Source organism: Canis lupus, chromosome 1, assembly GCF_011100685.1.
Source record: "Canis lupus familiaris isolate Mischka breed German Shepherd chromosome 1, alternate assembly UU_Cfam_GSD_1.0, whole genome shotgun sequence".
NCBI lineage: Eukaryota > Metazoa > Chordata > Mammalia > Carnivora > Canidae > Canis > Canis lupus.
In genome coordinates, this window is record NC_049222.1 from 118,704,554 (window position 1) to 118,724,753 (window position 20,200).

Below are 20,200 nucleotides of genomic sequence, written 5' to 3' on the forward strand. Positions count from 1 at the left end.
AGTGTCTGGGTGGCTCAGTCGGTTAAGTGTCCGACTCCTGATTTTGGCTCAAGTCATGGTCTCAGGGTCATGAGATCGAGCCCTGAGGCTCTACGCTGGGCATGAAGCCTCCTTAAGATTCTCTCTCTCTCCTCCTGGCTCACAAATGCACTCTTTCAAAAACAAAATACAGGGGATCCCTGGGTGGCTCAGCGGTTTAGCGCCTGCCTTTGGCCCAGGGCGTGATCCTGGAGACCCGGGATCGAATCCCACATCGGGCTCCCAGTGCATGGAGCCTGCTTCTCCCTCTGCCTCTCTCTCTCTCTCTCTCTCATCATAAATAAATAAATAAATAAATAAAATTAAAAAAAAATACATTATAAACATTATTACGTGTAGCCTAAGAGACTATCACAACAATGGCACTATCCTGTGGTGGAATTTCAGGTGATTTTCGAATATTTATTTTTTCCTCAGCTGAATTTTCTACTGTCAGATGATTTACTCATACATTTATTATATGTATCAGCTATGAATGTAAATCAGTTTAGTAAAAAATTCAAAACCATTTTTATTTTTATTTTTTTTCAAAACCATTTTTAAATTTATATTTTATTTATTTTAGAGAGAGAGCATGAGCAAGGGAAGGGGCGAGGGAGAGAGAATCTCAAAAGAGACTCCCTGCTGTGCCCAGAGCCTGACGTGGGGCTCAATTTGATGACCCCAAGATTATGACCTGAGCCAAAATCAAGCTGCTTAACCAACTGAGCCACCCAGGTGCCCCCCAAATTCAGAACTATTTCTATCAAAATATATTCAATTCAGTCAATATTTATGAAGCATCCTTATATCTTTGGAAAACTAACCAAATATACAAATAGTTAAGAATACAAATTTAGTGTGAAAATAACACAGCTTTTAGCACCAGCAGTTGCTTTGTTTTGAGGAATAAGAAAAGAGTTCAAGGAGATGGTAACATCTGAAATGGGTGCACAGGCAAGGAAATAAATTCAGTATGATCTGGGTAACCAATGTGGTTAGACCCACTTTATTTTTTTTTTTAAAGATTTATTTATTTATTCCTGAGACAGAGACAGAGAGAGAAAGAGTAAGAGAGGCAGAGACACAGGCAGAGGGAGGAGCAGGCTCCATGCAGGAAGCCTGATGTGGGACTCAATCCCCAGACCCGGGATCAAGCGCTGAGCCAATGGCTCAGCCACCCAGGCGTCCCAAGACCCATTTTATAGATGACCTTAAGGGCTTGGCTGAAAAGTCTCCTAAGGTAATGGGGAATTAGCATGGTTTTCCACATACAAGGCTCCATTCCCCTTATCCAATTATTAAATCCTGGGAATCCCTCTGAGTTCTATAATAAACCACCTCCACGCTCTTTTCTCTTAGGCCTACAAACCATAGTCTAAACCTCTCTGCTTGCCTTACAATCACCTGTCCTTATTCTAATATTCCACAGCAATCTCAAAATGATTCTGTCATCTTCTCCTGGTCTCTAACCCCTATCCAACACACATGCTGCTCACCTCGCCTACTTCAGAGAAATAGCACCTTGTTCATTCTGCTGCCCAGCAGGAAACCAGGTAAAATTCCTAATTTTTCACTATTCCTCACCTTAAACATCTGAAGTCTTTTTTGTTTTTTAAACTATTTATTTCAAAGAAAGAGTGTGTGAGTGGCGGGTGGGGGAGATAAAAAGAATCTTGAGCAGACTCCCTGCTGAACATGGAGCCCAACATGGGGCTCAGTCTCCAACCCTGGGATCACAACCTGAGCCGAAATCAAGACTTGGACACTGGGCAGCCCCAGTGGTGCAGCGATTTAGTGCTGCCTGCAGCCCAGAGCGTGATCCTGGAGACCTTGGATCAAATCCCACGTCAGGCTCTCTGCATGGAGCCTGCTTCTCCCCCTACCTGTGTCTCTGCCTCTCATTCTCTGTGTTTCTATGAAGAAAGAAGAAAGAAAAAGAAAGAAGAAAAAAGAAAGAAAGAAAGAAGAAGAAAAGAAAGACAAAAAGAAAAAAGACAAAAAAGAAAGAAAAAGAAAGAAGAACGACAACAGAACTCCACGAAACCACCACCACGAAAGAAATAAAGCCACAGACAAAATCACGACCTCACCTAAAAGAAGAAAGACTCAAGAAAGAAAGAAAGAAAGAAAAAGACTTGGACACATCCCCTAAACACCGTAAGTCTTGTTGAGTCTACTTTTTCCCCACACTCCACTGGGAATGCAAATGGGCGTGTACTTCAGATTACTCTAACATTGTACAACTCCAGAAGGCACTGTCCCCTGTTGACTACAACAGGAATATCAGGTCCTAAGAATGGTGCACGGCATACCCTCTCTATCTGATCCTATAGACTACCTTTAATGGATTCCCACTGCCTTGGTTTACCATCCTTGTAATGACCTAGGACTTCCTGCTTGATGTAGGCTCACCTTATGTTTCTAGTCCGCTTCCCACTCTCCCTTTAGAATTATTTCAGTTTTCTGACCAGATACCTTCTTTATATATGTAGCACTTTTATCCCCAACCCTATTCTTTAAAGTCTTGGGTTGAAATGTCACTTCCTCTGGAAAATCTCTTTTGAACTCTAGTTCTAGTTAGTAGGTCTAATAACAATGTTTAATAACACTAATAACAATGCTAAGTCTACTTAGTATTAAAAATTCTAATGCATCTGATCTTAATGTCATGACACTCTGATTTTGATCTTACTTATTCAATGTTTGACTTTGCCTCTGAACTATGAGTTACCTACAAAGAGCTAGGACCTGGGGTGCCTGGTGGCTCAGCAGTTGAGTGTCTGCTTTTGGCTCAGGGTGTGATCCCAGAATTCCAGGAGAGTCCCACATTGGGCTATCTACATGGAGCCTGCTTCTCCCTCTGCCTATGTCTCTGCCTTTTCTCTGTGTCTCTCATGAACAAATAAATAAAATCTTAAAAAACAAAACAAAAACAAAAAACCAAAGAGCTAGGACCCTATCTTCTGTCTTGTTTACCACTCTATCTCATTTCAGAGTGGTAACCAGCACACAGCAGATGCTTAGTTACCTACTGAATAGAGCTGGGAAACTCAAAATTAGAAAATACACTGTCACCATCCCTAACAGAGCTAAGTGCATTTTAAGCATAACCAAAATCCATTTTTTTTAAAAAAGCAGAATCCATTTTCTTAAGAAAAGGTTATAGGGGGTACCTGGGTGGCAAAGCTGGTTAAGTGTCTGCCTTCGACTCAGGTCATAATCCCAAGGTCCTGAGATGAAGCCCCATATAAGGCTCCCTACTCAGTGGGGAGCCTGCTTCTTCCTCTCCCTCTGTCTACTCATTCTTTCTCTCTCTCTCAAATAAGTATCTTTTAAAAAATTTTAAAAAGGCTAAAACAGGGAAATAAATGCAACAAGTTTAAAGAGTTCAACCTGTGACAGCTCTTGCACTGAGGAAGAGAGTAGATATATAAACTGGAGGAAGTAGTAGGCTATTTGCTTAGGATAGCGGAACCTGTACATGTTGGAAAGCAAACAGAAGGAGCCAGGAAAGATCAAGATGCAGGGCAGAAAGAAAATACTGTTTGAAAAATACAGTAAAAAAATTAAATTGGCAAAACATGGTGATAAAGAAAACAATTTTTTTTTTTTAAAGATTTTATTTATTAATTAGAGACACAGCAAATGAGAGAGAGAGAGAGAGAGAGAGAGAGAGGCAGAGACAGAAGCAGGTTCCATGCAGGGAGCCCTATGCGGGACTTGATCCCGGGTCTCCAGGATCACACGGGCTGAAGGCGGCGCTAAACCGCTGAGCCACCGGGGCTACCCAAGAAAACAATTTTAAAGAAGACAAAAGACAGTAACTTAAAAGGGAAACTCTTTAAGGCTAGTATATTGTTCAGCAGAAACTTTTCAAGCCAGAAGTGGCATGATATAGTCAAAGTGCCAAATGGCAAAAATCTGTGGCCAAGAATACTTTAACCGGCAAACATACTATTCAAAATGGGAGATAAAGACTTTCCCATTCAGATCTGGGGAACACAGAGAACTCCCATCAAAATCAAGAAAAGCAGAACCACAGCAAAGCTTACTGCAATTAAACTGGCAAAAATATAGTGATAAAGAAATAAGTTACAGGGGGTGCCTGGCTGGTTCAGTCATTAGAGTTTGTTCATTCTCAATCTGTTTTTTTTTTTTTTAAGATTTTATTATTTATTCATCACACATACACACACACACAGGGCAGCCCAGGGGGCTCAGCGGGTGAGCATCTGCCTTCAGTCCAGGGCATGATCCTAGAGACCCAGGATCGAGTCCCGTGTCAGGCTCCCTGCATGGAGACTGCTTTTCCCCCTGCCTGTCTCTCTGCCCTTCTCTCTTGTGTCTCATGAATAAATAAAATCTTAAAAAATAAATAAACCGCTGAGCCACCCAGGGATCCCCACAATCTCAGGGTTTTGAATTCAAGCCCCACATTCACCATGAAGCCTATTAAAAAAAAAAGAAAAAAAAAAAAAAAAAAAGACAGGGATCCCTAGGTGGCTCAGCAGTTTAACACCTGCCTTCGGCCCAGGGCGTGATCCTGGAGTCCCACATCAGGCTCCCTGCTTGGCACCTGCTTCTCCCTCTGCCTGTGTCTCTGTGTCTCTCATGAATAAATAAATAAAATCTTAAAAAAATAAAAATAAAAAAGACAAAGGTACAAAGGAAAAGTAAATGAACCTTTTTTCATAGCAATTTCTCTCAAGTAGCAGGAGGGGAAAAAAAAGTTTGCATGAAGTGGGACCTGCTCTTAATGGGTGCTTTTGTCCAATGGCTACAAGCCTGTTAATATATTCTTAAGGTCATCTGCTCAGTAAGGATAGTAAGATTTACCTATTGTATTAGGGTAATTCAAGAAAAGCTAAGAGGGACTCCTGGGTGGCTCAGTGGTTGAGCATCTGCCTTTGGCTCAGGGCATGATCCCAGGGTTCTGGGATTGAGTCCCACATCAGGTTCCCTCTGCCTATGTCTCTAACTCTATGTGTCTCTCATGAATAAATTCTTTTTTTTTTTTTTTTTTTTTTTGAAGAAAAAGGCTGGGTAGCCCGGGTGGCTCAGCAGTTTAGCGCTATCTTCAGTCCAGGGAGTGATCCTGGAGACCAGGGATTGAGTCCCACGTCAGCCTCCCTGCATGGATGGAGCCTGCTTCTCCCTCTGCCTGTGTCTCTTCCCTGCCCCCTCCCCACCATGTCTCTCATGAATAAATAAATAAAATCTTATATATGTTAAAAAAAAAAAAGGGTAACAAATCTCCAAGTATCTATTATGATAAACTTGCTAGGGAGTGGAGGCTAAAGAAGTAAAAAAACTTTTAAACACAGACATGAAAATCTAGCTGGGCTATAATTAGATAGAGCCAATTAAAACAATCTTGTAGATTTCTCTACACATATTCAGCAGGCAAATATATACTAATGAAGAGGGATTTGTCCAAGAATGAGAGAATTAGGGATTCAAGACTAATTCAGTAAATGTCCATCAGCTTCCCAAGAGATCTGAGCAGGACGGATCTAAGAGAAGATGAGAAACAGCAGGAAGGTCAATTACAAGGAAAATCAAGAGGTTCAGTAAAAATGAGGGAAGGAAAGCCAACCAGACATATGTAAGGGAGCCTTTCTATTTTAATTTCTATACCGATTTAGGAAATTCCCAAAACTGCTTATCCTGATGACATCAATCAACTTATTAAGACAACACTGGGCATAAAAAACATCTACTTCATGTACTTTTTTTTAAACTTCAGGCTCAGAGTTCATTTTTATTTTTTTAAGATTTTATTTGAGAGCGAGACAGAGTGAGAGAGAGCATGAGTGGGGAGGAGAGGGAGAAACAGGTTTCCCACTGAGCAGGGAGCCCGATGCAGAGCCTGATCCCAGGACCCTGGAAATCATGACCCGAGCTGAAGGAAGACACTTTAACTGACTGAGCCACCCAGGCAACTCTATTTCGTTTACTATTTTAAAACAAACAGAATAATAAACTAACCCATAATTATAAAGAAAGTAAATCTAACCTTGGTAAAAAGTTTAACTGGATCATATCCAGTTGATTTAGCCCATTCCTTAGTGGAAATACGTTTAATGTCACCATCTTCATTAGATGCTCTGGCTCTGGCTTCAGCTTCCATTGGTTCCCCTATAGAATGAACACCATTTTATTCGCAGTTATGGTAAATGTAGAACCAACCTCTCATCTACCTTTGAGGGACAAAGAGTCTTTCATGGAAGTCACCTGCACATGACCTTCTGAGTTTAAAGACAAAGGAAAATAATACACTCATGAGCATCTTCTATTTCAGTTTCTGACAGCCACATGTAGAACAGTTCAAAATATGGACCTGTAATCAGATCTGAAAACTCTCTGCTCTATTTACTGCATTTGTAAAATTTCTGCACCTTGTCTTCACCACAAGGACTACTCATGTTTTAATAATCCATTTTAAATACATAATATACTATGTAACATAAAAAAGCAATTATTTTGTTTCTCCTCATGCTATCAAGTTAGCAAAATAAAGGTAGTGCTCACTAAGTAAGATAACATCCCCATCTACTCACAGGAAGCTTCAGGGTCAGCTCTGTCAGGGGATACTTCTTGATCAGCATCTTCTTCCCCAAACAACTGGCTATAAGAGCAATAAATATTTATGTTCAAAAAAAAAATTCTGAAGATTTACTTTTCCTACTTCACCCCAAAACAACTAATTTAGAATATTCCAAATCTTTAGGAGGAATGAAGAATAAACAATTGATAAATTATTTGGGATCCCTGGGTGGCGCAGCGGTTTGGCGCCTGCCTTTGGCCCAGGGCGTGATCCTGGAGACCTGGGATCGAATCCCACGTCGGGCTTCCGGTACATGGAGCCTGCTTCTCCCTCTGCCTATGTCTCTGCCCCTCTCTCTCTCTCTCTCTCTCTGTGACTATCATAAATAAAAAAAAAAAAAGATAAATTATATTCCATAAGCTTAAAAGTATTAAAGCAACCTGTTCAGATAGTTTGCATTCTAATTTCAACCATAATACACAGCACGCTAAATTTTAGCACACCTATGTTCATTCCTATCATTTAGGCTCTGCAAATTTCTACATTAAAATATTTGATCAAGACACAGCTTTTACATTCCAAGTTGGAGAACATTCTAATGCCAGAATGGCACTTGTGAAGTATACCTGTAACTAGCTATTAAAAAAACATTATTACACATCTGCTACATGCTGGGCGCTGATCTAAGAATAAAAAGACTTTTTTTCATGGTAGTATATATCTTTACTACTAAAAGGCCTTAAAAAACAATATATTAAGCAGGAATTCTTTTTTGTTAATCCAGTTATCCTAAAAAGTACTTCATAGCAGTTACAGGGATATAATGTTTCAACCTTTCCTCAAGTACTTGACTTAGAAGAAAGCTTTTTAAAGGTATCCTTTGCAGTTAAAAAGAAGCTCCTGATAGAGTTTACAAGACTTGTTTGTAATGTCCACTTGTTTACCAAAGTCACTGTATCAATTTTCACCTCCCACAAGGCATGTAGGAGTTCCTATCAATTCACTCCCCCCTAGACTTAACATTTTGCTAACCTACGAAGAATAAAATGGTACCTTATAGTTTTACTCTTAGTTTTCACGAAGTTAGTCATGAAGTTAAATACATCTTCATTTGCTTACTGCCTATGTGGGTTTCCCTCTAAGTGAAAATGCCTATATTTTGTCAGGTTGTGTATTTCTTGATTACAGGAATATATTCTAAGATCATAATTTTTGGTTGAATTTGTGTTGCAAATATTTTCTCATATATAGTCTTTTGACAAGTAATATTTAATGGATTCAAATGAATCAATCCTTTCTTTTATGATTATCACTTTTTTGAGTCTTGAGATTGTTTCCTAAAGATTTTCCCCCATATTAGAAAAATAGTGTTTTTCCTTTGACATCTAAATAATCTATCTAGGGCAGCCTGGGTGGGTCAGCAGTTTAGCACTGCCGTCAGCCCAGGTCATGATCCTGGAGACCCAGGATTGAGTCCCACATTGGGCTCCCTGCATGGAGCCTGCTTCTCCCTCTGCCTGTATCTTTGCCTCTCTGTCTCTCATGAATAAATAAATAAAACCTTTAAAAAAATCTATCTAGGGATCCCTGGGTGGCGCAGCGGTTTGGCGCCTGCCTTTGGCCCAGGGCGCGATCCTGGGGACCCGGGATCGAATCCCACGTTGGGCTCCCGGTGCACGGAGCCTGCTTCTCCCTCTGCCTGTGTCTCTGAGCCTCTCTCTCTCTCTGTGACTATCATGAATAAATAAATAAATAAATCTTTAAAAAAAAAAAATAAAAAAAAATAAAAAAATCTATCTAGACTTAATTTTTATATACTATTTGGATAATTTTTTTTCTACATTGATAATAAATTGTCCTACCTTTTATTCAATCCCTTCTTTCATCTGGTATCTCTTAATGCACCCCTGGCCAAGAGCTCTGCATTGTCCCTAGGGCTGTGTTTCTATTTCTGTACCAGTAACATACTGTAAGTTACTTTTAGCTTATATTAAAATTTCACATTAGGATGCCTGGGTGGCTCAGCGGTTTAGCGCCTGCCTTTGGCCCAGGGGGTGATCCTGGGGTCTTGGGATTGAGTTCAGCAACATGGCCAACTAAATTATTAGTTGGCCAACTCATTATTTCTAATAATTTGTCTATAGATTCTTTGGAGCTTTTCAAACTATATGCAAACAAGTTTTGTTTCTTCTTTCTCAACTCTTACTCCTGAATTTTGTCTTATTGTGCTGGCTAGGAACTTCATTACAACACCAAATCGAAGCAGCAATCTCCTTCACGCTATGATTTCAGAGTTGATTTAAAAATAATGCTTGTATCAAGGTGTGTAGGTGGCTCTGTTGGTTGGGTGTCTGCCTTCAGCTGGGGTCCTCATCTCAAGGTCCTGGGATCAAGTCCTTAGGTTCAGTGGGGGTCTGCTTCTCCCTCTCCCTCCAACTCATGCATGCACTCCCTCAAATGAAAAAAAATCTTTAAAAAAAAATAACTTAGGGGCCCCTTCGTGGTTCAGTGGTTGAGCATCTGCCTTTGGCTCAGGTCGTGATCCCAGGGTCCTGGGATCCAGTCCTGCATAGGGCTCCCCACAGGGAGCTTCTCCCTCTGCCCCTCTCTCTGTATCTCTCATGGATAAAGAAAATCTTAAAAAAAAATTAAAAAGAATGCTTATATTAAGTATATGGATGGCAAACAGTGGAAGTTTCTGCCTGTTGGAGTGGGACTATACAGATAAGCACAGGGAGGAGGCTAGAAGGATCCATGTACTAATGGAGTAGAGCTGGAGACACTAGTATGAATTCACATTTAGCTTAATATAGATAAGGATGGATACTGAAATGTTTATAAATTTGTACACATATACAGATTAGTATAAAACATATTCTTTGCTCTATTAGTTAAAAGAGCCTAAAAGAAATGACACCAATGCATGCCAAACATTCAAATCTTGATTTCTAAAGCCATTCTTTAATAAAAGGAACCAAGGCTCCTTGGAGAAAGGTCTGATTCTACAGCAGGAAATAACATGATGAGCCTGGAACATCTAGTACCAGAAAGCAAGGTATTACTCCCTAAACATCCTCCCCCACATTGATGGCAGTATGTCTAAGAGCACAGACCCAAAATAAAGAATTCCCAGTAGCCAAAGCTGAGCAACAAACATACTACTGGATTTAACCTGAAAAATATATTTAATGTGCATACTGATATAAATGATGAATAAATCAATAAATAGGTGAGAAAAATTTTCCAGGCAGAAGAACTCTATGTAGACACTATGCTCTCAAGGAAACAGAACACAGCTCCCATTCCTTAGGTGTGAGATGCACACAATGACTTCCTTCCGAAGTGTACGATACAATATAGAAAGGGGAGCAGGGCAGCCCAGGTGGCTCAGCAGTTTAGCCCTGCCTTCAGCCCAGGGTGTGATCCTGGAGACCCAGGATCAAGTCCTGCGTTGGGCTCCCTGTATGGAGCCTGCTTCTCCCTCTGCCTGTCTCTGCCTCTCTCTGTGTCTCTCATGGATAAATAAAATCTTAAAAAAAAAGGGGGGGGGGGGGAGCAGAGTTAACTTTACAGTGGAGAAGCCTGGCAAACACTACCTTAGTTAAATGATCAAGGCCAACATTAAGTTATAAACCACATCAATACTTCAATAATATATTTACTCTTCATATGATGTCATGAAAATGGCAATTTACCTATCTGTATGATTTCCCTTCCAATAGCTCATGACAGTGTTAAGACACACAAAAAAATTTCCCATAGTAAAGCATCTTACAAAATACCTGACTAGCACTCCTCAAAATTATCAGGTCATCAAAAAGGAGGAAAGTCTGAAAAACTATCACAGCCAAAGGATGCCTAAGGCCTAAAGAGACCTGACCCAACTAATGGTAATGTGGTACCCTGGAACAAAAAAGGGACACTAGGTAAAAACGAAAGATCTCTGAATAAACCATGGACTTCAGTTAATAAAAAAGGATCAATAGTGGTTCATTAATTACTATGTATGTATCATTCTAACACAAGAAACAATGGGGGAACTCTGTACCTCCTCAATTTTGCTGAAAATCTTAAATATCTAAAAAGTAAAATCTGTTAAAAAGAAAAAGTTTACCACTTAAAGTTTGTAAGTATGTTTTTTGTGAAATTTCACTGTTATACATTATATGTGTACTTTTCTGAGTGCATATACATTATACCTCAATCAATAAGGAAATCAGTGAAAAAAAGAAAAAAAAGAAGAATAAGGAAATCAGTGTTGGTTGTAGGTTTGTAAAGATATCTTTTACCAGGTTGATAAAATTTTAATTCACTAAGAATTTGTCATGAAATGATGTTTGCTAAATTTTGTCAGATGCTTTTTCTACATCTCGATTATATAGTTTCTCTCCCTCTTTTTTTAAATATTTGTATTCATTCATGAGAGACAGAGAGAGAGAGAGAGAGAGGCAGAGACATAGGCAGAGGGAGAAGCAGGCTCCATGCAGGGAGCCTAGATGTGGGACTTGATCCTGGGTCTCCAGGATCCAGCCCTGGGCTGACGGCAGTGCTAAACCGCTGAGCCACCCGGGCTGCCCCCTCTTTAATTTCTTAATGAAGTGAACGGCCTTTATTAAACTGTGCTTATATTCTTGGAATAAATACAACCTGGTCATGGCACACCTTTTGTTTTACAAAATTCTAGATTTGTATGCTATTTTGTACAAGACTTTTGCATCTACATTTATAAATAAGAATGTCTTGAGGGTATCTGGGTGGCTAAGTCAGTTCAGCATCTAACTCTTGATTTTGTCTCAGGGTCGTGATCTTAGTTAGAGTCATGAGACTGAGCCCTATGTCAGGCTCTGAGCTCTGCAGGGAATCTGCTTCTCTCTCTCTCCCCCTTGAGGCCCTCCCCACACTCTTACAAGAATGTGTACACTCTAAAACAAATAAAGCTTAAAAAAAAAAAGTCTTAAAATTCTGTTATTCCATAATGACCTTATATGGTTTTGTTATCAAAGACATGACAGTCCTGTAAATGTAAACTAATATTCATTTAAAAAAAATGTCTATGGGACAGTTTACTTAACATTATTTTGATATAGTACTTTCAAGTTCAGTGGAGATCACCAGCAAATTTATGTAAGTTTGGTGCATCACTCAGAATTTAAAACACTGGTTAAATTCCCCTAAGGCATAGTACTATTCAGGCTTTCTATTTCTTTGAGTCAGTTTTTTTCACAGTGAATTTATCCAAGAGTGCCTGAGTAGCAAGCAGTCAGTTAAGGATCTGACTCTCAGTTTTGGTCCAGATGGTAATTTCACAAGTAGTGAGACTGACCCCCTTACTGGGCTCCATGCTCAGCATGGAGTCTGCTTGAGATTTTCTCCCTCTGTCCCTCCTCACTGTGCTTGTTTTTAAATGAATTTATCCAGATCATTAAAAATTTCTGTATACCAGCATGGTCTTTTTATTATCATCCTTTTGTTCTTTACTATTACGTAAATCTGTCCTGAGATTATATTCCTCATTTAGTTATTTCTCTCCTTTCTATGACTGAACTCAAAGAAGTATTTTTCCCCCTTATCTCAATTACCTCCTTCCCACTAATTTCCTTGGAGTTTATCCTTTTTCCAATATAAGTTGGGTCCTTAGCTCATTAAGGTTCATCTTTCTTTATGTGTATATGCCTAGAACTTTTCTATCAACTGCCATATTCAATGCATCCAAGTTTCACACGTATTATTTTCATTATCATTACAAAATATTTTTTTTATTTTTTTTTCTTTATTTATGATAGTCACACACACACACACAGAGAGAGAGAGAGAGAGAGAGAGAGAGAGAGAGGCAGAGACACAGGCAGAGGGAGAAGCAGGCTCCATGCACCAGGAGCCCGACGTGGGATTCGATCCCGGGTCTCCAGGATCGCACCCTGGGCCAAAGGCAGGCGCCAAACCGCTGCGCCACCCAGGGATCCCTACAAAATATTTTTAATTTCCACAATCCCGCTTAAAAAAAAAAAGATTTTACTTATTTGAAAGAGAGAGCACAAGGAAGTGGGGGTGGAGGGTCGGGGGGGGGGAGGGAGAGAGAGAGAGAGAGAGAAGCAGGCTCCCCACTAACAGGGCCCTGGGACCACTAACAGGGCCCTGGGACACGCCCCAAGCTAAAGGTAGATGCTTAACTGACTGAGCCACCCAGGCACTCCCCTGTGATCTTTTTTTAACCAATAAGTTGCTGCTGTTTTTATAATTCCAAATACACAAATTTGTATTCCTTTAGTTACATGCCTGTCTCCAATATCAGGCTTCCTAAATAGTCTATGGTATGTTAACAGGCATGGATACAATGTTGGCTGAATTTAGCGCAAGAGATATCAAAAGAAGGCTACTGAAGTGTCTCTTTGCCATATTTAAAAGAATATTCCTCCTAAGTACAATCTCTCCAAAATATTTAAATAAAAATGACCCCATTTCCCATCGACAATACTGAAAATATGCCCAGAAATAGACTCTTACTTGAACAAATACTTTGCCCAAACGATGCAATGAATAGGTTCTGATGGTGTGTTACGAATTGTACAGCCAGGAAAAGTTCTCTGGGTAGGTTTGGGATGACATTCATAACACTCAGTTACACCCTGCAAAGTCAGGATATGAGAAAGTCATTTATCCCACACTGGTGGTTTCTCAACATTATAAAGTAATATAATAAACATTCATTCATCTACTCTAACTGGATTTTATATTTATACTATTTTAAAGCGTATTTTAAAATATCAGTGACTCCAAAATCCTTCCTTTACAGAGGAGAAACTGTAAGAAATGTGAATTGAATGAATCACAGTCACAGCTAAATCTAAGCCAGGATTCCTGACTCCTGGTCCAGTAAGCACCACTCACAAGCTAAAAAAAAACAAAAAAAAAACCAAAAAAAAAAAAAAAAAAACCCAAAAAAACAAACAAAAAAAACCCAACTGCACCTGAATATCAATATGAAGTTTCCCTTAATCACACTAAACAAAAGAAAAACTACTAAAAGACAAATAACAGCTTTCTTTTTTTTTTTTTTTTACAAATAACAGCTTTCTAACCAATTCTCTCTCAAAGGTGTGAACCTCAGTTATTTAAATATTATTCATAGCCTTACCTTATAATCTCCTAAAAATTAAGAAAGCTAAAAATAATTATTCATTTCAAGAACCACCTATGTATACAGAAAAATCCTAGATTACCACCAAATAAAATCTTCATTTTGTTGAGCTAGGGTTACATTTTAATTTGCAATGTAAGGAATCTTTGGAACAAGTCTATGGCACCTAAGACAATTTTTCAAAACCATAAATGAATATTCCTCATTTCAGCAATTCTCAATCTCAGTCTTAATACATACTAGTACCTTAGGATCATGTTAATGAGCAATGTCTTTCTAATACTGGTTAAAGAACCAAAACCTGGAAATATAGCAGCAAATCCAGGACTTTCTCCATAGTACCATTTCTAGTATCTTTCACAGTAACTTTCTTAGGGGCAGCAGCCATACGACAAGCAGCCATCCGTCAAATCACAGTGGAAAAGAGAACTACTGCTGAACTTATGAACAGACTCTGAAGGATTCTAGTGATTTAAGTAAATTTAATACACACTGATATTTACAATAGTCTTTGTAAAAGGATACTAAATAAGCTTCTAATAGTGGTATTTACCAGCTAAAAGGAAAGAAACAGAGCCACAATTTTCAATATGGGTAAATTGCCAAGTAAGGACAAAAGCAGCAAATTTTAAGGAATGTAATCCAAGTTTTGGTTTCAAAACCTGCAAAATTATTCCTCATATGTAACTATGTTTAATTTCCTAAAAGAACTAAGAGGAAAAAGAGGACAACGTTGAATTTTGTAAAACTCCATTGTAAGTCTACAAGTATTCATTTGCTCTATTATTCTCTGTTTGAAATATTTCAGAAATACACCAAAAATTTTCAAAGTACTCTTCAAAGATCTACTGAGTCCAGACTTCAGATAAAAAGTAATTTTGCAGAAGACTGTTTTATCATGTCAACTACAGCATGACATGCAGTCTCATAGCTACAAAGAATTTGTAAACGTAATTTTATTAAGCTTACCAGTCTAATAACTTTAATATATAAGCTACAGAAGCAAAATAGCACCAAGCTAAAAAATCCCTGCCCTATATTCTTTTCATTACTTTTATAGTATCTATGTTTTATCACAGCACAAAAATCCCTGTTTCTTGGATGCTGACCAGCCCATATCATATAAATTCAAAGTTTACTTCTTCCCTCCCCCTTAAGGTCCAAAAAAATTATTTGGGAAGTAAAAAAAACTTACTTTACCTTTTTGATGGTAGTTACTTGCCCAAGGTAACCAGCAGTTCCACTCTCAATAAGAGGAACATCAGCTGCCAGGCACATCCTATTAACATGGTTGCGAGCAGCTGGAAGAAAAATACTAGTTAGCAGTGTTTTTGTTTTTAAAGAGTTTATTTATTTACTCATGAAAGTCAGAGAGACAGACGCAGACACAGGCAGGCAGAGAAGCAGGCTCCTCACAGGGAGCCCAATGCGGGACCCGATCCCGGGACTCTGGGATCACGCCCTGAACCAAAGGCAAACAATCGCTGAGCCACCCAGGCGTCCCTAGTTAGCAGTAATTTACGGGGGAAAAAAAAAATAATTACCTTTAGTTAGGCTAACATTTACCCGAACTATTGTTTTTTTTTTATTTCAATGCAATTTTCTTATAGCTATGACCAGAGTAAATAAAACTGCTACATTTAAGAGACATTCACTAGCAAAATTTCAAACATAATTTATAGCACAAATTTACTCCACTGGAAAGTACCCCTATAAATAATTTTTAAATCCCAAAGTGTCGCCTTTTTCTTCTATTGCTGTGCCTACTCTATTAATCTTAGCTAAAGCATTGTTTCAGTGTGTTCTGAGTTCTTACTATTATTCTAAAAAAATTCGTAGGTAACATATAGAAGTGAATGGAGAATATAGAACATCAACTTGGAACTATTAAGGCAGTTTAAGGCCAAGGGGAATAAAAAGGAATCTAGTTAAAAGTCATTCTGGGAGGTGTGGGTGGCTCAGTCAGTTGAGTACCACACTCTTGGTTTTGGCTCAGGTCACAATCTCAGGGTCTTGGTATCTGGCCTGTGTGTCAGCTCCACGCTCAGGGTTCTCCTTGCTCAGGGTCAGCTTGAGATTCTCTCTGCCACTGCTCCCACTCACTTACTCTCTCAAGTAAATAAACAAAACTTAAAAAAAAAAAAAAAAAAAAAAAAGCTAACAGACCCTTCCTCATGCTACTTTGTGTTTATTCTTTGGTATTTCTGGCTCAAAATTGTTACAAATCACTCCACAGATGTTTCCCATGCAGAACAATGCCTGGCTATAAAACACTTGATTTTAAGAAACATCACCCACTAATTTGTGAAAAGCTTAAATGGTCTAATAATGTGTACGTCTAAACAGAATCCAGTCTGTTATCCTGGCACACCAGCTGTACCTAAAATAATTCAAGATCCATGGCATCTACAAGAACTTTGACATCCTGTTGCCTCAATCTCAAAACAGTGGTTTTACAGCCCTGATTGTACTTTAGAATTATGTGGGAATCTTGGGAAAAAAAGATGTTCAGGCCCCATTCAGAGACTGACTTAACTGGTTTTGAGATGAGATGTAGGCACTGATATTTCTTAGATCGCCATGTAAATGAAGGAAGTCACACTGCTTAAGTGATGGGATACTCTGAAACAAGCACACACCCACATACCATATGTAGTCACCCTCTTTAGTGATTTTAACAACTTCTATATTCACACCTTTTGGTAGAACAAGCAGAGTAAATGATAGCTAAATTTCTGCCTGAAACCAGTTCTAGTTAAAATTACAATCAACTGGTAAATTTTAAAGCTAACCTTACTTCCCTCTACATGAAACTCATTAGGAAATACTTTAAACGCTACAAGTGGAAACAGCCTTGTTTTGGAGGAAGGGAAATACTTAGAAATTAAATGTATTAAAATAATCTCACCTCTGTTATCTAAAGCATTCATAACCAATATAAATTGTCGAAAAAATTCCACATTATAGTCAGGGCTACAAAATAAAACAAAACAAAACAATGTCACTAAAACAACTGGCCTTACACCTGATCTTCACAGAATACAGTATCCTAAAAAGCATATTAAAATAACAGTGCAAAAATAATTGATACTAGGGGTATAATAGGTTGGACTTTTTCCAAACACCATAGGAGACTTCAAAGAAATAATTTCCCCTTACTCCCTGTGACTAGGCATCCTTTCTGGCCAGCAATCTAGGGCCTAAGAGCAGGATCTTAAACTGGCAGAAAGATGGCATGACTTCACCAGTCCCACCAGGCCTTCGCCAGGCAGCCTGGGAACATATAAAGAACACATTCCCAGGATCTGCCTGGCCTCTGACTTCACCTCACATGGTTAGGATCAGGCAGGGTTCAGGCCTCTAGGGTCCCTGCTTTTAGCAGCACTGGGAAAGCAACACAAGGCAAAGGGGTTACAGAGCTACAGGAAGGTTTGCAGAGCAAACATCCAGAGAATAAAAGAGAAACTGGAGATACAAATTTCCTGAGAAAGTAAAAGACTCTAATTGCAGACCTCAAACAAGAAGTTGTTATTTTTAATACCACTTACTTGTAAGCTAGACAACAACTATAAAGGACAATTCAGACCCAGGGTTCCTTTGTCCCAACACTTCCAAAATTATGTATTTACTCTATCTTTACTGAGATCAGAGCGTATTTATATATGGCCCCCATCACAATTTCTAGTGTTATACTACAGACGTCATAGTCCAAACAAATTATTTTGGGAAAGAATCGTTTAAACTGAAAAAGACCACAGATGCAATCAATCAGAATGAGAGCGATATATTTAGAAGTCTGAATTATCACATATAAGGATTTTTCATAGTCTAGTGTATCTTTATTTAAAACAAAAACATAAGGCCCTGTGTTTCAGTAACTTATTTAAAATATTAAAATATTTTGTCTCTAACTCATTTAAATCCGTTATATAAACTATTTATAAAAACTCTACTTATTATGTGGGTACAGGCTATGACATTTTATCTAGAAAAATAATTCATGTTTTTATTTAAATCCCAATTAGTTAACATACAGTATATTATTTAGTGACTCAACACTTACATACAACACAACACTTGGTGCTCATCACAGTGCCCTCCTTAATCCCCATCACTTATTTAATCCATCCCCATCCACCTCCCCTGATAACCAGCAGTTTGTTCTCTATAATTAGGATAGAAAAATCATTTTTAAAAGCAGAAGGACTTCAAACTCCTGGATCAAGTTAACAAAAATACCTTATACTTTCAAAGTTTAATTCACAAAACAACAGTTTTGCAACATAATAATTAGAACATACTTCATGATGCTGTCATGATAGGCTATGATATTAGCTTTCGGGTAAAACTGCAGTACACTTTCTTTGGCAACCTGGAAAAACAAACAACACTAAATTACTAATTTACTCAATTGCTACAATTCTCTGTATTTCAAGTTTATTTATGGATGACAAACTGTTTCACCTACTTACATATCTTATTTATATTAAAAACTAAAGAAATGTAAAAATGTGAATTTCAATGATTAAAATATGATATATATTTATAAAATAAAAGGAGAGCTGGCTCCTTCCCTTATACACATCTACATGAAGAGCAAGCATCAACAAGAATATAAAATGCAGTAAATAAGTGTCATTTATTCATTCAAAAACATTTACTATCTTCTTTGTGCCAGCATCTGTATGAAGCACTTAGTAAACCAAAGTAACGTTAATTAGTGTAGATAAACAGAACTATGAACTATGATAAATGATACAGAGAAAAAGGAGAAGCTGTAGGGCGCCTGGCTGGCTCAGTCCGCAGAGCGGGCTACTCTTGATCTCGGGGTTTTGAGTTCCGGCCCCACGTTGTGTAGAGATTACTTAAATAAATAAAAATATCTTAAAAAAAAAAAAAAAAGTAGAAATTGTATAAGAGGAAGGTCTGACTTAGTCTAGAAGGTTTATTTGGAGTGTATCTCTAGAGAAGGAAGCCAAATTTTGGAAACCAAAAAAGAGAACAGAGTGGGAGTTTGCCAAAAGGGTTGGGAGAAAAGCAAAGTAAAAATATGTTTTTTAAGACCCTGATTCAAGATGGAACATTCAAGGCACTAAGGAAAAGCCAAGGTGGCTAGAACCTCAGGGAAGGCTTTTTCTACAAGAGACAGGAGCAGAGGCTGTCGCTTCTCTTGCCCCCAAATACAGGAGCAGTCAACCTCTAGGAAACACTGGAACAAAGCTCACCCTAAGCAAACAATGAGAAATCTAAATATGAAGGGAATACCATTTACAGGAGCAGGTAGAGCACATCTATTTCCTCAACACCCTACAACAGGAGGATGTAGTCTTTAGTACTTTATTCCTTTATTCCTTACACCTTTTTACTCTTCACAATCTCTGAAGTAAAAAGAGGCAGCTTCCCCCAATTCTCCCTCCTACTGAAGAGTCCCAATTAACTTGATACCATAAAGAGAAGATACACCGAAGTGCACAAATATTAATGAATAAAGACAAAAAGTATAAGAAAAATAAAGTTACCTGGGCCTTTGATCTTCCAACATGTTTCTTTTGAAACAAAAATTGCCTGTTGAGGTTGCTGACATCGATAGTATCCAGATCAATCTACAAGTGCATAAACTCCAGATAAATCACAAATTTTCTAGTATGTTTGAGCAATACCACTATCTTCAGCATTCATAACCCAAACTCTTGCTCTTTGTCACATCAGCAGAGAAAATGCTTTTCACTTTCAACCAGCAATACTAAAATTGTCAAACTGATAAAAATAATTTAACACATAAAAAAAGAAAAAAAAAAAAAAAAAAAAAAAAGGACGCGGGACTTAAAAAAAAAAAAGTCGACAGCAGCCCGGGTGGCTCTGCGGTTTAGCGCCGTCTTCGGCCCAGGGCTTGATCCCGGGTGCTGGGATCGAGTCCCACGTCGGGCTCCCTGCATGGAGCCTATTTTTCCCTCTGACTGTGTCTCTGCCTCTGTGTTTCTCATGAATAAATAAATAAAATCTTAAAAAAATAAAAATAAATAAAAAAAAGTCAGGATTTAATTTCAGAGACATTTTTCTCAGAAATATTTTAGAAAGGATGCATTTTTTTGTTTGTTTGTTTAATCATCCTGGCAAGTATGTTTGGAAATTCCTTACATGGCATAAAATTATGTGTCTATTGAAAATAAATATATAACTCATTTATCTATCAATCTAATTAATTACTATCAAACCCAATATATTAATCTGACTTGTTTATCTTAAATGATACTTGGCAGATTTACTGAATTTTTGCTGCTTTAGTTCAAGTCTTCATTCACACACAACTCCATTTATTATAATCATTACCTAAGGGCTGCGAAAGAAAATGTCTACACAAGGTTAAAGAAGTAGTGTCACCTTTTAACTATTACTAACTGCTACTTAAAAATAAACATAACGGGGGATTCGTGGGTGGCTCAGCGGTTGAGCGCCTCCCTTCCGCCCAGGGCCTGATCCTGGAGACCTGGGAT

At 38.3% G+C, this 20,200-nt stretch overlaps 1 protein-coding gene across 6 annotated transcripts in view; it reads right to left on the bottom strand.

The window, feature by feature from the left end:
• The window catches only part of UBA2 (ubiquitin like modifier activating enzyme 2), a 42,886-nt gene that overhangs the window by 21,195 nt on the left and 1,491 nt on the right, over positions 1-20,200 (bottom strand). For all 6 annotated transcript variants that reach the window (XM_038529411.1, XM_038529415.1, XM_038529413.1 and 3 more), the window contains exons 2-8: positions 19,226-19,309; positions 18,008-18,078; positions 16,615-16,679; positions 14,907-15,007; positions 13,073-13,194; positions 6,582-6,649; positions 6,038-6,159 (exon numbers count right to left, since the gene is read on the bottom strand). In XM_038529411.1, the coding sequence (XP_038385339.1) occupies positions 6,038-6,159; positions 6,582-6,649; positions 13,073-13,194; positions 14,907-15,007; positions 16,615-16,679; positions 18,008-18,078; positions 19,226-19,309 (633 nt within the window). The remainder of the gene's footprint in view (positions 1-6,037; positions 6,160-6,581; positions 6,650-13,072; positions 13,195-14,906; positions 15,008-16,614; positions 16,680-18,007; positions 18,079-19,225; positions 19,310-20,200) is intronic.